Genomic DNA, 20308 nt, shown 5'->3' on the forward strand with positions numbered 1-20308 from the left:
ACATTTTGTCATGGTGTGGTGCAGAGAGCATTAAAGTACATTTCCTGGAATTCTCCACATTCCCCTATATCTTATGTGTTTGTGATATTTAAGTGACTCAAACATTGACAAAAAAATCAATGGGCTAAAAAGAACCTAGCTAAAGAATGTTAGCTGACATGGGCTAATTTATCTGTACATTTCTGACTATAAATACATCTTTAGCGTCTGCAATGTCTAACATGACAAGAGGAACTGATGATGCACTACCCAATTTCGAAATTGCACCCTGTGCATTCTACTATTACTGCAACGTTCAGGGGTAAGTTGAAAGCCGGATTGAGTTCCTTAAATCCAACAAAATCAAGCCCTTCACAGGCTAGCTCTGGGGCCACAGTTTGGGGACCACTGTGGTAAAGGAATGCAGGCTGGGCAGATGGATGTATGCAGGCATTACTAGTCATTACATCCCCTAGGAACCTACTATATCACTGCAGTGAGTTTCTTTACCAGACCATAGATTGTTGGCCCTGTTGTTTGTTCGGTCACTGAGGTTGGCTGGGTGTTACGTCCGTCGTCAATTGAACAAGACCAAAGCTCAGCGTGGAAAGTGTTCATCGTACTTTATTAAATGAACACCCCCCCCAAAAAAATTATATATACATTTATACACTACTCAAAAAATAAAGGGAACACTAAAATAACACATCCTAGACCTGAATGAATGAAATATTCTTATTAAATACTTTTTTCTTTACATAGTTGAATGTGCTGACAACAAAATCACACAAAATCAATGGAAATCAAATGTATCAACCCATGGAGGTCTGGATTTGGAGTCACACTCAAAATTAAAGTGGGAAACCACACTACAGGCTGATCCAACTTTGATGTAATGTCTTTAAAATAAGTCGAAATGATGCTCAGTAGTGTGTGTGGCCTCCACGTGCCTGTATGACCTCCCTACAACGCCTGGGCATGCTCCTGATGAGGTGGCGGATGGTCTCCTGAGGGATCTCCTCCCAGACCTGGACTAAAGCATGCGCCAATGCCTGGACAGTCTGGAGATGGAGCGAGACATGATGTCCCAGATGTGCTCAATTGGATTCAGGTCTGGGGAACGGGCGGGCCAGTCCATAGCATCAATGCCTTCCTCTTGCAGGAACTGCTGACACACTCCAGCCACATGAGGTCTAGCATTGTCTTGCATTAGGAGGAACCCAGGGCCAACCGCACCAGCATATAGTCTCACAAGGGGTCTGAGGATCTCATCTCGGTACCTAATGGTAGTCAGGCTACCTCTGGCGAGCACATGGAGGGCTGTGCGGCCCCCCAAAGAAATGCCACCCCACACCATGACTGACCCACCGCCAAACCGGTCATGCTGGAGGATGTTGCAGGCAGCAGAACGTTCTCCACGGCGTCTCCAGACTCTGACACGTCTGTCACATGTGCTCAGTGTGAACCTGCTTTCATCTGTGAAGAGCAACTGGCGAATTTACCAATCTTGGTGTTCTCTGGCAAATGCCAAACGTCCTGCACGGTGTTGGGCTGTAAGCACAACCCCCACCTGTGGACGTCGGGTCCTTATACCACCCTCATGGAGTCTGTTTCTGACCGTTTGAGCAGACACATGCACATTTGTGGCCTGCTGGAGGTAATTTTGCAGGGCTCTGGCAGTGCTCCTCCTGCTCCTCCTTGCACAAAGGCGGAGGTAGCGTTCCTGCTGCTGGGTTATTGCCATCCTACGATCTCCTCCACGTCTCCTGATGTACTGGCCTGTCTCCTGGTAGTGCCTCCATGCTCTGGACACTACGCTGACAGACACAGCAAACCTTCTTGCCTCAGCTTGCATTGATGTGCCATCCTGGATGAGCTGCACTACCTGAGCCACTTGTGTGGGTTGTGGACTCCGTCTCATGCTACCACTAGAGTGAAAGCACCGCCAGCATTCAAAAGTGACCAAAACATCAGCCAGGAAGCATAGGAACTGAGAAGTGGTCTATGGTCACCACCTGCAGAACCACTCCTTTATTGGGGGTGTCTTGCTAATTGCCTATAATTTCTACCTGTTGTCTATTCCATTTGCACAACAGCATGTGAAATTGATTATCAATCAGTGTTGCTTCCTAAGTGGACAGTTTGATTTCACAGAAGTGTGATTGACTTTGAGTTACATTGTGTTGTTTAAGTGTTCCCTTTATTTATTTGAGCAGTGTATATATATGTGTATATATATATATAAACTAACGTAAAGCTCTGTAGCACTAAACAGCAATTATACAAAGACAAGATCCCACAATCTAGGCTGGAACACAGGCTACCTAAGTATGATTCCCAATCAGAGACAACGATAGACAGCTGCCTCTTATTGGGAACCCTACCCGGCAAACAAAGAAATAGAAAACTAGAATGCCCACCCAAATCACACCCAGACCTAACCAAATAGAGAAATAAAAAGGCTCTCTAAGGTCAGGGCGTGACACTGGGTTTGTTTCCGCTACCTCATTGTTGGTCAGCCTCACTTCTCACTAGACACTCAGTTTCATCAACATCAACTCAGTTGGGGAAATGTGCCAAAGAGCTGATTCAAATTGAAAGCTTGATGATGAGTTGGTTATTTAAAGCTTGATGATGAGTTGGTTATTTAAAGCTTGATGATGAGTTGGTTATTTAAAGCTTGATGATGACTTGATTATTGGAATCAGCTGTGTAGTGCTAGGGGGGGGGGGAACTAAATCTGAGGTCCCCAGGACCGAGTTTGGGAAACGCTGGTCTCTAGGCCTACTAAACAGCATGAGGAATCAGGGTTATAGTAATTGGTTGAATAAGTCAAGTGTCTCTCTATCTGATCACAGGGCCTGTCTGATCTCCAGATGTCAGTTCCTCCATCCCCACGACACACATTCCCTGCAGAAGATGCTCATGGGAAGCTAGCAGTCTGTGTTACCTGCCAAACTAAGTTATGTCATAGCCTGGTGACCTTTTGCTCTGTGCGCTGAAATGCCAGTGATGAGAGATGTCAGTTCTCCAAGCATGTGAAGAATGCAGCTGCTGACAGAGGAGGTGACCCAACAAGGGCTCTCTCTCTCTCTCTCTCTCTCTCTCTCTCTCTCTCTCTCTCTCTCTCTCTCTCTCTCTCTCTTTCTCTGTCTCTGTCTCTGTCTCTTTCTCTCTCTCTCGCTCTCTCTCGCTCTCTCTCGCTCGCTCTCTCTCACTCGCTCTCTCTCTCTCTCTCTGTCTCTCTCTCTCTCTCTCTCTCTCTGTCTCTCTCTCTCTCTCTCTCTCTCTCTCTCTCTCTCTCTCTCTCTCTCTCTCTCTCTCTCTCTCTCTCTCTGTCTCTCTCTCTCTCTTTCTCTGTCTCTCTGTCTCTCTCTCTGTCTCTCTCTCTGTCTCTCTCTCTCTCCTTCTCTCTCTCTGAGGATATTGGAAACAAAGTGAGGCATTCACATGCAGTTGCAAACAGAGACCTGTTGGCCTTGTCTCCTACTGCTTGAAGAAGGTGTTGTTGTTTGCTCATTGTGGGTTTCGGTTGATCTTTCCCTATGTTTGTGTTATTCCCTGTGTGAAGATGTTGGCAGGACTACCAGCGCTAGTTACAGCATGTGGGACTGACCTGTGGTAACCCTTTTTGTAGCAGAAAAGATCATGATTCAAACTGCTTCTGAACCTGTATTTCCCTGCTCGTGACCTCATAATGGCGGTCGCCAGTCCTTCCAGAATTTTCCTGATAACATCTTTGTCATTCTCACTGCCCTGAAAGGGTTCTGTGCAGCTGCACCATGTTCTCACTGATTACTGAGGGGAGTTTTTTTCTCTCTCTCTCGTTCTGTAAAAAGAGAATTACTGCTCTTTGGGTACCTGAGCAATATGCTTCACCTGGTCAGTCAGATGGTTTGACTGTATCTCAAAAGTTTTATTTTATTTGAGTGAACAGGTCTAATGCCAACATATATGCTATTGAAAATCCATTTGGAACAGCCAATTCTGTCCCTCCTATTCAATCTCAAGCTGTCACCCGTGTAAATAGTGTGGCGTCTAGAAAGTTGAAGAATATTGAACAAAAAGATTCTGTTCACCATCCAGCTGCTGATTGTGGATCATCTTTCACGTCTTAAGTCTCGGACACCATAGTTACTAGAGCAGGAGCGAGGAAACTGATCCAGGAGCAACTGTCGAGGGGCAGGTTTAGTCGCCACCTACTTCTCCACCCTTCCCCTGTTCACCTGAAGGGTTTAGCTAACCTGCCTCTATAAGCCCTAATGATACCTGTTGGCCCCGGTCCGTTCTCTCACCCCTTTCACCAAATGCGGGAGACCTGCTTTTACAGGACCTTTTGAAGCTGCCGCACCTGGTTGCGATCTTATATTTCGCTCAGGGAAAAACGTTGATTTATATAATTAAAGGGATTGGGCTGGAATTAGAAGAGCCTTGCGACTCCACGGGTCTTTATTGTGTGGTATTGGGCCATTCTCACCCTCTGTGAAGCCACAGGAAGAGAATAGAAGGAGATGTCCCTTCGCCACCATATAGCCTTTACTCTTTACTTTGAGACCAGAAGACCCATATCTGGACACGGGAGAGGTATGACCTACACCACATATCACCCCCCCCTCCTTCACCACCTACTGCCTCACAACTCTGTCACCACATCTTCCAGGTCCTATCTGAGGTCTCCCTGACTGTAATTACTCAGCCGCCCACCAAACGGACCGGCCAGCCTGGCCGACTTGGCTCCTTTCTTCTGTTCAGTGGCTGCCTGTCTGCCCTACTTTGAGTGGGAGCAGATGCACCTGTCTGTCTGTCAGGCACTGCCCAGCTCCTTTCTTTGCCTGGTGGAGAGGCGGAGCTGGGGCTGGTGCCCACTCAGGTGAGAGGGGCCGTTGATCTGGGGCATGGTGCACCCTGGCAGCCTCCTCCAACACCTGCCAGCCAGGTGCCACTTTATCGCCTCGCCTCGCCGCCCCCTCCCTCTCGCCTCTGTTTGTCCGGTTTCACTCCCCATACAGGATAAGGAGGGCTGTAAACAATAAGGGAGAAAAGTTCAGGACATTCCACTTTCAGCCTGTCTCATGACCCAGCCCATCTTTAGCAAGCAGCAGCTGGTTCTCACTCGCCCGCTTTCTCTCTCTGTCCCTCTCTCTTTCTCTCTCCCACTCTGGGTGTGTGAGGGAGAGCGAGAGAGAGAGAGAGGTACGTTGCTTTGATCAATACTCCCAAGTTGCGTAACGCCATAAGAAGCATTTTTAGTTGAAATGACTAAGCATTAGCTATAGATATTTTTATTGAGGTGCCCTTTTCAGTGATTGAACACTCAGTCCGAAAACTCACAAGAGTACTTTCGTCACTTTACGGCAGAGCAGACTTAAAATAAAAAACTTGATGCTGCTCAAAGCACTTTTGGTTGCCAGCCTAATGACATGAAGAGAGATTTCTGCAAACACTCCTCTCTGTGTCTGGCACTGTAACTCTCCAGTAATAAATTAACTTGTGGCCAAAGTGCGGAATGCATTCTTCAGCAGCGGAAGCAATCAGTCTGCCCGTACTGCCCTTTCTCTCCCGCTCAATACACTCAGAGAGCAGGCTCATTAGCATACAGGTGAGAAGAAGAAAGCAGGTCTTTAGAGAGGGGACAGGGAACGACCAGGGCGACGATTGTCGAGTAAGAAGCAAAGGTGTTTTTTCTTTCTCTTTCTGGAGGCCGAATGTGGGGGATTTTCACTCAAAAAAAAGGTTTAGGTCAACATTGGCATGTAGACAGAAGCCAGCAGCTGTCCTCTGGGCTCTGTCTGTAGGAGGCAAGGCAGCCATTAGTCTCTGTCAGAGCAGAGCTGCTCTGGGGAACTTCCATACTTAATGAGAGGGATCTCACCGCTAGATGGCAGTAGTTGCTTCCTAGATGCGACAAGTCCTAGATGCAACAGGTGGTGAATTCTATGAGACTATCTTACCCCCGCTTTTTCTATGAAGAGAAAACAAAGGGCTTGTAGTTGATGGAAGTTTTTTAAGACCTGGGCCTATAGTTTTACCAGTTTTATCAGGCATGGTGTGCAAACATGAATATGAAAAAAGTCCAGTTCCCTGTTGTTGGACGTAGCTGGCTGTTTAGTCATGCTGTTTGGTGGATCCTGGTTAAATAGAAGGACCGCTTTGCATTGCTATGATAATGATGAGGTTATCACCCCTAGATCAGCGGCCCCACTCCCATCCCAATGTTGTTCTGATTTCTCAGTGATCCAAAATGTCGCATGCTTTTATTAATGCTAATTGATCCCTATTTGGATACAATACCTATCTACCTACTCTCCATATAAGGGCCTATTGTTCATCGTCCACATTCTTGTGTTTGTGTGTGTGTGTGAGTGTGTGCGCGTGCGTGTGCGTGTGTCTGTAGAGATGAGGGGGAGCCATCTCCTGTGGGCAGAGTTGTACTTAGTTGCGGTGAACGTGAGAAGGGTCACTGATGTGGCATCTTAAGTTTCCTGGTAATCGCTCTTGAAGGAAGTGTTCAGAGTTTCCCACAGAGACAAGGACAATGAGTCTAGTCTTGCTTAGTGGAACGCGGCTACCTGCCACCCCTCTCCCTCCCAATCTCTCAAATCATTCTCCATTGAAAGGAAGCCTACATATGATCAAAGATCAAGTCTCTTCGCAGACGGAAGGTAATGGATACCGCTAGAATGTAGCTGTTTATATTGGCTTTAATAGATCTACAACCTTACATTGGAAATGTCCGAAGCAGTTTCAGTGTTTTCTTAGGGAATGCGACGTTTTTGCACTGGTTATACGGTAGGTGGGGAGAGTTCAGGTGTGTGAATTCAGGTGTGTTTCAAAACGTGGCGTCGTAGTCCTTAATGAATCACTTTTTTTTGTTCGGAGTGCGGTGTCGTTTTGGCATGACTGTAGCCTACCCAAGTGCCTTGAGGAAAGGTGGCGGGATTGGCCCTGCGTGTCTTTTAGAGGACCCATCCTGTTAAAGCCAAGGATTATTCTCTGCTTTAGGCCCATGTCACCACTATTAATGACTGTTAGTGGTTTAGATGCGCTCCGATACGTTTTCTCAGAGGCTGACGGATCCACCTAAGCTCATTACAGTCCTGTGGGCAGCAGTGTGGTGTCTAGTGGTCGACCCTGTTGACCCCTGATGGTCTTGGGGTCAACGGAGGGACTGCCATACAATGAGGCTGCCCTGATAAACATGAGCTCCCAAGGGACAATGCTAACAGTTCTCTATTCTGGGTCTGTACCCCTGTGCTATAAATTGAACGCATCCCATCCGACTTGATTTCATTGATGACCCTGAGAAGGAGGGAGTCTATGGGAATCAGGGGTGAAGTCGGGTGAATGGTTGGTGTGGAGATGGGAAGCTAAGGAACAGACACCCTCGCTGCAATGTCCAAGCTGAGCTCTGTGCTCTGCTTTACAGCCCTCTGATATGAATTGTCTGCAAAGTCCAAACATTGTCCTGGCCTCCAACCTTAACCCTTGTGAACGGTAGTCTTCATGGCTCTCCCAGGCAGGGCAGACCACCACCACGACGGGTATGTGAGAAGTGAAGTGGGGAAAGCAATGAACTTGGACATCTCGGACTCGTCGGATGAAGGGAGAGCTGGAAATAAAAGAGGGTGAAAATGATGTCAGTGAAACAAATGAGAATAATGAAGAGGAATAATCTCATGGAAAAGAAAGCTCCTCGTAGTCTGGATGGATGAGCGAGGGAGGCGGGAGGGGAGAGGAGGGCAGAGAGACAGGGTGCTGAAGAGAAGGGGGCTCCTCACTTCGCTCGTCTGCTCGATTAGCACGGTGTGCAGTATTTTAGCGCCCCACCCCCTCCTCGCGCATGCCTCACACAGTTGCCATCGTTAGCGGCGGCAGTAGCCTGTCAGGCGCTCTGGTGTTCAGTGCAGGGCCTCCTTTGTGCCAAGGTGGGGAGGGTGCTGGAGGGAGGGATGGAGGGGGGAAGCAGGGCCAGCCGGCGGGGCCTTGCAGCTGTCGCGAGGGTCGGCCCATGGACGCCTGTGATCAGCCAGCCGTGAAATCTGCCCTGAACAGCTCTGCATTCAGGGCACAGGCAGACCCTGACCCAACCACACACACACACACACACACACACACACACACACACACACACACACACACACACACACACACACACACACACACACACACACACACACACACACACACACACACACACACACACACACACACACACACACACACACACCCTTTCTTTGACTAAACCTTCCCTTTACTAGTGGGGCTCGAATGGCGCCGTCTATCAGTTGCCCCTTTTCTGTCAATAACCCTACCCCCCTTCCTGTTCTTGATTCTCTTTAATTTGGCCAAAACAGGCAGCTAAATACACTAGTAACAAGTTAAAGGAATGTAACTTCACTTCTCACTGAGGGAATGACTTGTTCAGACATACTTTTTAAAAGTTTAAAAAGGATGAAACTGGTCTGTGCAGTGCATTTCATAACTTGTGCTAGATATCACGTTTCTCTTTACAGAGAGATCGGATCATAGTTAAGATAAGGATTATTCCCTCTCTCACCCTACCATCACCAGACTGATCATCAATGGCCCAACTGTTGCACGGTATGCTGGGAAGTCTGGTAGTGGAAATTTACTGTGACCTCAGTAGGCAAATGTTGGATTTGCATAATGGGTGTCGGATGGTGATAGGGGGGGGGGATCCCTATAGGTATGGAAAGAATTGGATGTCTGAATAGAAGCAAATACATGTATGTTTGTACCACTTTCATTATGGTTGCACGACAGTCGCGCAACAGCCTTTGTAATTGTTGATCAATTATTAATTTATGTCTGTTCATTTATTCCGTTGAGGATAATGATGATTATGACTGCGCAACGCTTGTGAATGATGTAATGTGTTGCCATTGGCATAGGTATGAATTATCCTTAGGAACCATAACCCTTTTTCTTTCAAATTGCTAGACTCTCCGTACCCACAGCAAGCAGAAGTCGTGACGCTCCAAACAGGACCTGGTGAATAGTAGGTGGGTGTGACATCTCAGGATTCCGTCAATATTATGTAGCTTAACAAGGTTGTGATCTGCGCTGGCCTGTGTATCTGGAAGGCACCAATCAGACTCAGGTCTGAATGGAAGAGAGGGAGGCTAGAGAGGGAGGCTAGCCCACCCAGGCTGCAGAATGGTTCACGGATGAGTCCTGTGCCCTGTGACCTGGCTTCTTGGCTCTAAGTTGGAGGTTGGATCTTGGATGGGAACCCAGACGGCTGCTCCTGCCATAGCAATGGAGGACGCCCCCTCCCTCCCCACCTCCGTCCCCTCCTCTCCTCTTCTCTCCCCCCCCCCCCATCCAACCCCCTTCATCCTTTCAAGTCGTGCCAGAGCAGAAGTCTGCCCTCTGCACTTGGGGTTATTGTCTGCCACTTCCACTTCCTCTTTTCTCTCGCTTCTCCTGTCCCGGAGACACCACTGTGTGTTTAGTGACCACACACACACACACACACACACACACACACACACACACACACACACACACACACACACACACACACACACACACACACACACACACACACACACACACACACACACACACACACACACACACACACACACACACACACACACACACACACACACACACACACACACACACACCACCTGTGCTGCTTCTCCACTCGCGTGGTTCAACGCGTGCCTACAAGGAAAGCCTTTGCATTTAATGCAGTGATCACCATGAGACTGTGGCATTTCATAGTGTTGCATTTATTCTATGCAGTATGTGTGGTCATTGATCATGTTGATAAAGTCTGAGGTGAAAGAAGGATTCCCTAAGGTCAGTGGACATCTGTGTTGGTAGGAAAGATCGGCCAGTGATAGAGAACATGTCTCTGCAGGCAAGAGAACTCGCCCTGGAGCTTCGAGAGAGAAGTGGATGGACCAGTGATCTACACAAGTCATATTTTGTTCTGGAAGTTCTTCAGTAGACTCAACTCCCAGACAGGCTTATAATGATTTTCTTTCTGAAATTCTTATTGTTACTCCTTGTTGATACTTACTTAGTATCCCCTGTGCATCTCTCTGGAACTAAACAAACACAGCTAGTTGACCTCCACATCATAATGAGGCTGGCTGTCCTGCTTCCCGGATGCCCTGTTGCGCTGCACTTTGTCTGTTTCACCTCTGAATCAGTCGCACATGAAGAACCTTTTGACCGGTGACCTTTTACAATGACATTCCAATCTCTCCCAGAGCTCCAGAGCCCCTGGCCAGGTCTACACCAGTCCTGAGCAGTAGGACTGCCGGTCATGGGTTATCTGTTTTGTGTGTTTGGTGAGTGGGCGGGTTGCTGGTGTTTATTTACTGTTGACTCCGTTTATTTACTGCCCGCCGGGCAGAGAGAGCAGAGGCCCCTGGTTCTCACCCTAAACCCCTACACTATCCCAGCCCTGTGTCAGGTACTCAGCCCCCAGGCAACTCCGCTTTGCTCTCCATGACTGAGTGAAATGAGGTGGGGGGGTGGTTTGAGAAAATAATGGTTAGCCGTCCCCCGGCTTGTGGTTTACCTCACACTTCTCATGGGTCAAATGGGTCAGTGGAATGCTGGGATAGGTGTTATTTTTATCAGATCGTCATAGAGATAGAAGAAAAAAAAGGAGTCCCAGTCTATATGTTTGTTTTCCTGGAGCTTTGCGCCCTGCATGAGGTCACATTGACAAGGCAGTGTTAAGCTTACAATTTATGTAACGGTAACTATGTTCTGGAAGCCATTCTGGATGGATCCCTCATGACTAAGTATATACTCCACTTAGCTCTGCCTTCTGTTGCTATGTGGTAGAGCAGAGGTAGTCACATTTAAGCGTGAAGGTCCGGAGTATTGATTGTTGTCTTTCCACCCTGGGAGTTAATTTATTGATCCATGTCACCGATTGGCCAGACAGTTCCTTCACCTGAAGCCCCAGGGTTGGATCAATTCCTGATTAGGATGAAAGAATGGAAACCAGCATGAGTCAGACCTCCAGGGGGCTAACATGACCTCCAGGCCTGGAACTGAGAAAGGGCCTAGTTTGACCTCCAGGCCTTGAACTGAGAAAGGGGCTAGCATGACCTCCAGGCCTGGAACTGAGAAAGGGGCTAGCATGACCTCCAGGTCTGGAACTGAGAAAGGGGCTAGCTGGTGATTTGACAGACAATGTAATTTTTGGAAGCATCTTTGTGTATGGGCTTCACATGACACCTCTGAAACTGAAAAAACATCTGAATATGTATACCATGAACTGATCTGAGAAAAGAATCTCAATGTCGACAGGCTGTTTTCCCTTAACGTTATCAGGAAAGTCAAAAACAAGGACTTTAAATCACACCCCCATGGGTAAACTCTATGTACTAGTGCTATACTTTATTCAAGATAAGGCTGTTCTTCACACTACTGGCAGATTAGTGCACTCAACACCTTTCACAGCAGACGGTTATGACTCGTCTCCCCTCAGACGGAAAAGCCAGTCATGCAAGGTGGGATTCTTTTGTGATATTTACACAGTATACTTAGAAGGTATACTTAGACTACAACATCTGTTGGAGAAAGGCTTTGGTGGCCCAACAGGGAGATAGCTACAGTTGATTTTCCAGTTGTGTGTTTGTTTTACAAACACACAACAGTCTGTCCCTCAGGCTGTTCCGAACCCGGACACCTCTTCAAGCAAGATACAGTGGTGGACAGAAAAGGGGATTTGAAGTGATAGAGGAGAGAAAGGACCCAATTGTCTCTGCAGCCCTCTTCTCCTTCCCTGTGACAGCCCTGCGCGCCTCTGGAAAGAGAAAGGAAAGAGATATAGAGAGAGAGAGAGAGAGAGAGAGTGCGAGCGAGTGAGAGAGCGCAGTTTCGCTGTGCAGCTGCTCCTCTGGATGATTTTGGATTACATCAGCAGCCGAGAAGAAAGGAGAGAAGGAGGGATCGAAAAGGGGGCACAGGGAGAAGGGTGTGTGGCACACTCCACAAATCAGGGCTCCTTTCTGAAGGGAGCAGGAGATTGCTCCGGAGTTCCTCTTGACAGAGCTATCATTGTTAGCAGGCTGAAGTGGCAGCGATGAATAGTGCTGTGGACTGTGCCCCCCCCCCCCACCCCCAACACCACCACTGCACCCCATTCCACTGCCTCTGAGTAGTTTCTATAGGCTGGGTTTGTGAGCAGCATACAATCACATTCCTTAGCAGGACTGGCTGTATTTATAAATTCACATGTTTGAGGGAGAGGGAGAGAAATAAAGTTAAATATTGGAGTAGTTGATAGGAATTCATCCGTGTCTTAGACTAGTAGTGATTACATAATATCTTGGTGACAGACAGAGATATCTGAGTTTAGTGGTTCCATTGCTGTTATTTCTACCATGTTCTCCGGTGCTCTCATGGTAGTGCTGGTGGCCCTGATTCTCTTTAGGAGGATCATATGGCATACTGTCTGCCTTGTTATCGGGGACAAGATGCTTAACAGGCCCGTTAAGACCAGAGCAGCCACACCGGCTCTTCATCGTATTAATAATAATAATAGGCAGTGGAGCCATGATGAAGATGAGGAGGATGATGTGTTCTCATAACTACTATGGCTTTGCTGGAAGGCTTTCAATTTCACTCACTGACATATGTGGGATACTCTGTGTGCCTATGTATTCTCACAGTGAGGTAATAAACATGTCTTAATTGTTGAATGGCGTGTTTTTTTCTCTCTCTCATTTGTTGTGACTGTGTGTGTGTGTGAGAGCGACTTGGGCGACTCACTCTTTGTTTCGTCAACGTGTGGACTATTTAATTGCAGCCCGAAAACTATTGAGTAAAAAAACAAAACGGAGTAAAAAAAATGTGTCGTGGTGTTTTTCCTAGCAGATGAAAATGCTCCCTGAAACAGGACATTAGCTTATGTGCAGTATAGTACAATAACGGAGAGTTGAATTACACACGTTGGTCTTTTTTTCCCCATGCTCTCACTTAATGGCCATCTCAAGGGAAGGTTTGCTGTGATCGCAGAGCTATATGTCATTGAAGACTATTTATATTGCTGAAAAGCACCAGTAACGTATTCTGGGCTTTGTTTGCTGAAAACAAGACCATTGCATCACTGTGGAGTCATTTATTTTATTGTTACTTTATTTGGGGATATTTTTAGAAGGTCAACTAGTCGTAAGGTCTCTGGTTTGTTGTAGTCGAGCAGGAACCAGCTAACAATGCAGTGCAGTTTCAGACAACCTAGAAATAGTCAAATAACAATGGTGCAAAAGAATGGCGGTCTGACACCTAGCCAAAATAAAGATGATTTAATTGACTTCCCTGGTGCGTCGGAGAAATAAAATGGTGCTGTAATACATTGGCATCCCGTTGAGCATCCAGTGGGCCTGTGGTTCTGGGTGTGTGGCCACTCCTGAGCCCAATTACCAGCACAAGCTTCGTCAACTGGAGTCATATATATACGAACCCTGACATTCTGTTCAATCTCTGAACACTCACACAGTGGAGCTGGGATGTTTTGTAAGGCTAGTTTATGATGAGGAAAATGGATGTTTGATTGTTCGGGCCCTGTGAAGCAAGAGCTGGAAAAAGAGGTGAATCAACGCATGAGCGGAATGTTGTACGTGACACAAAGAGAAGTGACACATTTATGAGGAGGTGACTGGGAAAGAATGACCCTTTTCTACTAGAAGGGTCGTCTGCCTTAAATCGGCTCTTGGCCCGCATTTCTTTCTCATTTGTGCTGAAATGGCACCACTGTGTTAGTCCCCTTGTTTATGACTTTTTTTTGTGACTGTTTTTTTGTTATTTGGAAATGAGGGCACAGCCCCTCTTTGTGTGATAGCTCTGCCCCGAACGAACAACACAGTGGGGTTGGGGATTGTGATGTGGAGGGTGTGACTACATACAACCTCTCCCTCAGCAGATCTTTGTTGTTGATAGAGGTTTAATGGCACGTTTATTAGCCCTCAAAGTCAAGGGCGGGGAGATTATATCTCTGCAATATGGGGTGGTCCATCAGTACACTTGCGCTCATTGTGCCTGCCGTTCTGTCTCTCAGCTTGGTAAGTAATGTTCCCACTGTTCAGTTGTAGAAGCGGAGGGGGGACTTCCTCCACTGGCTGGTAGTGTGTTAAGGTATACGGAAAGGCTGCGACACGCATGCACGCACGCACGCACGCACGCACGCACGCACACACACACACACACACACACACACACACACACACACACACACAGTGTGAATGCATCTGGGCCCCATGATCAACCTGTGTGACCCCTATGAATTCCTGCCAGTGTTTGTCTTGCCAGAGGGGCGTGGACACAGGGATGGCGGCTATCTGCACAAAGTCACACACCATGTTTACAGAGTTTCTCTTCTGCTCCAACCCAGGATGAAAGCAGGTAGGGGAGGGAGAGGGGATGGATTTACCAGTCTGCAGGGGCGTAGGGCCTTCCCATTGGAATAGCAAAGGCATGTCCGTTGACCACTCCAGCCATATACCAGCTAAAAGACATTGTCAACTGTCTTCTCGTCTTCATTCCCACATTGAACATATGCACGATTAATACATTCATTGTATCAAAACGTCTTACAATGTGACAGTTTTTTTTACACTGCTGCTACTTGCTGTTTATTATCTATTACCTAGTCACTTTACCTCTCTACCTACAGTACATGTACATATTACCTCAATTACCTCGACTAACCTGTATCCCCACACATTGACTCAGTACCAGTAAGCCCTGCTGTATATTGTCTTGTTGTTGTTCTTTTATTTTTTTACTTTAGTTTATTTAGTAACTTTTTTCTTAACTCTTATTTTTGTTAAAACTGCATTGTTGGTTAAGGGCTTGTAAGTAAGCATTTCACGGTAAGGTTGTATTCGGCGCATGTGACAAATACAATTTGATGCTATATTTAAGCAAATAAAGTTAACTAGGGCTGTCAAATTATATTATATTATATATATTTTTTATCTAGTTAAATCACAGGAATTGCTGTAATTAATCCCGATTAACCACAATTTCTGAATTTGCCCAACTGAAGCTGTAATTTCCGATTTTTTTTTACAACAATATTGACGTTTTAATTTTGTCCAAAGTAACGTCTAGAAAAGTCAGGTAGATTGATAAAGCACACTCTCTTTAACCTCAATGTCAACTTGTTTTGACATCTCATTGTTGTTTTTAGCGGTGTAGATGATGTATGTTGGATGTGTTCAGTGTATTTTCAACGATTTCAGACAATAAGATTCATTACAAAAAAAATGTAATAATTTGAGCACAAAATGACAAAAAGTAATCTTGAGTTAACTGATTAACTATGACAGCCCTAAAGGAGACATTGAGGATGGTCTGAGCTCTTTGAAAGAGCGTTTCCTCCCCTGCAGGCAAAACTCTGTCCTTCTGTAGCTCAGTTGGTAGAGCATGGCGCTTGTAACGCCAGGGTAGTGGGTTCGATTCCCGGGACCACCCATACGTAGAATGTATGCACACATGACTGTAAGTCGCTTTGGATAAAAGCGTCTGCTAAATGGCATATATATATATATATATATAGGCCCTTCAATGTTAAAGGCTGCTACAAATGGTTGCAGATATGGCTGAGTAGCCCGTAGCCCCAGGAAAGAGAAGGGTTTGTGAGACTGACTGACTGACTGACTACACTCCATTTTTCTGGGTTTGGAGGATTGAGTTGTGCAGATGGGATCAGCCTGGATATGGATCTGGGTAGGGATGGTGCAGGGAGAGGGGGGAGGAGAGGTGGAGGTTGGAAGGGGTTAAGGCGCCAGTCTGCTTCAGTTGGGCCGAAGTCGGCTAGGCGAAACAAATGAGTGTGCTCGCATACTCCCTTGACATTAGCTTGAAAAATGAGGGGGGGAAAGAAGCAACAATACTGTTTGTACATTTTGAGACGCCATAGATAGTATACACTTCTTCAAAATAGTCTTAGTCGTGTAATTTTACATCTAACAGATGTTTTGGTGCAGTATTTGTAAATGAAAAAATGTGCATGAAAATGAGTCGTCTCTCGTTGAAAGACAACAAGGACTTTACTGAAGAATCCCTACTGTTGACCAATCACCGACGAAGGGGTGTAGAATTCAGCTACTGACTTTCGGCTTGCCTCAAGAAAAAAAAAAATGTGTGCCCGAACAACCCCCAAAAATGTACCGAAGTCCAAAATGAACAAAAACGGCCTTTCGCGTTGCAGAGGGGTGGGTGTGTAGAGGAATGCGGGTGTTGCCTGGAACTCTGGGGTGTTGGATAACAAATCAAGGTTCAACACAACCCACACAGGAGATCTGGTTAAAGGAGATATGGTTAAAGGAACCAGGAGAGATACAACACTCAGTTTCAAGAAGCACGTGCTGTTTTTGTTTGCTTGTTTTGCTTTATGGAACATTTCCTTTATGTATACACAACAACAACAACAAAAACATTTTCAAATGATGATGAACATCTTCGAGACTATATGCCTGTTGCTATTCTCTGTGAATATAATGAAAGTAGAAATACCAATTAAAACATGAAACGGCTGGAAAAGATACGAAAGCATGCAATAGTAGAATGGGCTGGTGTGCTCATACTGTGTTTATCAGTTCACTGGCAATGTGTTGTAGGCATTATCCTGGCACCTAACCTCTAAGAAAATACTGTATCTTAGTTGGGAAGCGTTTTAATTCACCCCCCCCCTCTGACACATTTGGTGTGTCAATCGATTTAACCATCAGCAGTGGTGAGACGCAGACTAGTCTCTCTACCTCTAGAGTTCTCCGAACGTCTCCTTGATGTCTTTGTCATGTCACCGACCGGATCGTAAAGACACCATTAGGATTCCTGAGATGCCAGGGGCGGGGGGGCATGTCAGGATGAACTTTCCCCAGCACCGTGCTGGTGATAATGGTGCTACGTTGTGATGCATTTCAAACTACTTCCTTCCCGACGAGCCGTATCTCCAGCCCCTGACTTGGAATGGTGCTCTCCAGTGGAGGGTTAAGCTGTGGGTCAGCTGGGATGCCAAGGCCTTAAAAAATGTCAATAAAACGAATGGCCCCTAATCGGCCCACCAGTGATGGCAGGATCCCTGTAGCATAGCAGGCCCATAAATGCTGCCTTTACTTCCCCTCCACTCACAGTAAGGGAAGGCTGTGAAATGCTTTAAAATGCTCATAGCTTTACAAGACAAATGTCTCAAAGGTATAGGGACCTCTTTTATTGGGGAATAAGATCATGTAGCCAGATGTCTCTGGGAACGTCCTAATTGTTACTCTGCCACTCACATTCTTCTGCTTCTTCTGTTTATTTGTCATTGTAAAACCAAAAAAGAGTGTGTTCTCAGAATTGGCATGCAACTGCATACATGGTATTAAGCATTGCTCTTCTTGCTGGAATGTTTGGAAGTTTGTATTATTTGGACTTTAACTCGTTTACATGGAGGCAGTTGCACATTTCTTTTGTGGAAAGGACACTTCAAGGATCTAGGAGAGATGGCCATGTGCACTAAATCCTCCATGAGGACAAAAACCAGTCTCTTCTCTCGTCTGTCTGTCTGACACCAGGGTTCCTTCAGCTGAGACGGCACCCGTCACCCAGTGGCCACATAGCTGGGCCTATCATGACTTCAAACAGATTGTGGAGTGGCTAGGAGCAAGTCACTGTGAAGAGAGTGTTATCCGTCCACAATCCACTCCTACTAAAATAGCTGTTGTTACTCACTGTCATCTGACACTGGAAGTGTCAGCTCATCACCTGGCTGGAGATCTTATTGAGATTCTTAGTGGCCTGAAACAGTGGGAAGGTGAAGCATTGATTCAGTAACAGGATAAACAGCAATTCTCTCACCTCAGCCTCCTCTTTGCCATTATATTTAAAGTGGATCAGACTTCTGATATATTTGGACTGATACAAACAGCATATTCAGTATGTGGCAATAGAACCCACAACCCAGATGTTTCCAGCACCATACCCTAACCCACTGATCCATTAAAACCACAGATCCTTTCAGTACCCAGATATTTGTGACCTGTACTAGCCATGGCTCTCCTTCACCCAAAAAATATCAACTTCTCTCTGTATAAATCCTCTCCATAGAATAGGCTTCATCTCCTCACCCCTTCTCCATAACCCTCAACTCTTCTCCAATCCTCTCACACCTTCTCCAACCCCTTCACCCCTTTTTCAATCCCTCTCAACCATGCCGCCCCCAGACATCTTCACACATCAGTGCAAAGTGCGGATTTCCCCCTCCCATCCTCCGGTGCTTAACCCAAAGACATTTATTTATTTTCATCTCTGTGGTTCCCCCACCCAGTGCAGCAAGGGGCCATAGTGGGTCCGAGCCACAGGGTTCTCTGTGTGATGCTATTTAGAGTCACATCTGTTTGTGGCCCCCATTTGCATCACTGAATGCATGCATTCTGAGGGCTACACCCATTCAGATGAGTCTCTCTGTGTAGGCTACCCATCTGTTAAAAAAAAGAGAAGAAGAAAAACATGTACACTCCCTAAACCAACTCCATCTGTCATTGGTGTACAGCAGTGGTTCCCAAACGTTTTATAGTCCCGTACCCCTTCAAACATTCAACCTCCAGCTGCGTACCCCCTCTAGCACCAGGGTCAGCACACTCTCAAATGTTGTTTTTGGCCATCATTGTAAGCCTGCCACATACTATACGATACATTTGTTAAACATAAGAGTGAGTGTGAGTTTGTCACAACCCTGCTCGTGGAAAGTGACAAAGAGCTCTTATAGGACCAGGGCACAAATAATAATCAATCATTTAGCTCTTTATTTAACCATCTTACATATAAAATCTTATTTGTTCATCGAAAGTTGTGAACAACTCACCACAGGTTAATGAGAAGGGTGTGCTTGAAAGGATGCTCATAACTCTGCAATGTTGGGTTGTATTGGAGAGTCTCAGTCTTAAATCATTTTCCACACACAGTCTGTGCCTGTATTTCATTTTCATGCTAGTGAGGGCTGAGAATCCACTCTCACATACAGTTGAAGTCGGAAGTTTACATACACTTAGGTTGGAGTCATTAAAACTCGTTTTTCAACCACTCCACAAATTTCTTGTTAACAAACTATAGTTTTGGCAAGTTGGTTAGAACATCTATTTTGTGCATGACACAAGTAATTCTTCCAGCAATTGTTTACAGACACATCTCACAGTATCACAATTCCAGTGGGTCAGAGGTTTACATACTCCAAGTTGACTGTGCCTTTAAACAGCGTGGACAATTCCAGAAAATGGTGTCATGGCTTTAGAAGCTTCTGCTAGGCTAATTGATATAATTTGAGTCAATTGGAGGTGTACCTGTGGATGTATTTCAAGGCATACCTCCAAACTCAGTGCTTCTTTGCTTGACATTATGGGAAAATCAAAAGATATCAGCCAAGACCTCAGAAAAAAAATTGTAGACCTCCACAAGTCTGGTTCATCCATGGGAGCAATTTCCAAACCCCTGAAGGTACCACATTCATCTGTACAAACAATAGTATGCAAGTATAAACACCATGGGATCACGCAGCCATCATATCTGTCACAATCGTCGTTGGAAGCATACTCGGACCAAATTGCAGCGTGATCTGGGTTCCACATATTTATTGGTGTGAAACACACACAAAAAAAATAAAGAATACACGACACGTGAAGCTCATGCAGTGCTCATAGGCAACTACACAGAAACAAGATCCCACAAAACAGTGGGGAAATGGCTGCCTAAATATGATCCCCAATCAGAGACAACGATAAGCAGCTGCTTCTGATTGGGAACCATACCAGGCCAACAGCTCTGTTGGGGGAAATGGGCCAAAATCCACCCAACTTATTGTGGGAAGCTTGTGGAAGGCTACCCGAAACATTTGACCCAAGTTAAACAATTTAAAGGCAAATTACCAAATACTAATTGAGTGTATGTAATCTTCTGACCCACTGGGACTGTGATGAAAGAAATAAAAGCTGAAATAAATCATTCTCTCTACTATTATTCTGACATTTCACATTCTTAAAATAAATTGGTGAGCCTAACTGACCAAAGACAGGGAATTTTTACTCAGATTAAATGTCAGGAATTGTAAAAGAAAAAAACGTAGTTGAAATGTATTTGGCTAAGGTGTATGTAAACTTCCGACTTCAACTGTATATACACATACATACATACATACATACATACATACATACATACATACATACATACATACATACATACATACATACATACATACATACATACATACATACATACATACATACATACATACATACATACATACATACATACATACATAGACAAATGAATACAGAAAAATAGAAAGATC

The 20308-nt window shown here is 45.7% G+C and overlaps 1 protein-coding gene across 2 annotated transcripts in view; it reads left to right on the forward strand.

Moving 5' to 3' along the window:
- LOC124033897 (two pore channel protein 2-like) overlaps nt 1-20308 on the forward strand; it is a 51870-nt gene that overhangs the window by 21225 nt on the left and 10337 nt on the right. Inside the window, exons 24-25 of one of the 2 annotated variants that reach the window (XM_046346301.1) lie at nt 8941-9002; nt 11634-12658. In XM_046346301.1, coding sequence (XP_046202257.1) covers nt 8941-8995 — 55 coding nt within the window. In that variant the 3' untranslated portion in view covers nt 8996-9002; nt 11634-12658. Of the gene's footprint in view, nt 1-8940; nt 9003-11633; nt 12659-20308 lie in introns of those variants that run through there. The other variant, XM_046346302.1, reaches the window with a different exon arrangement.

Source organism: Oncorhynchus gorbuscha, linkage group LG04 (assembly GCF_021184085.1).
Source record: "Oncorhynchus gorbuscha isolate QuinsamMale2020 ecotype Even-year linkage group LG04, OgorEven_v1.0, whole genome shotgun sequence".
Taxonomy (NCBI): Eukaryota; Metazoa; Chordata; class Actinopteri; order Salmoniformes; family Salmonidae; genus Oncorhynchus; species Oncorhynchus gorbuscha.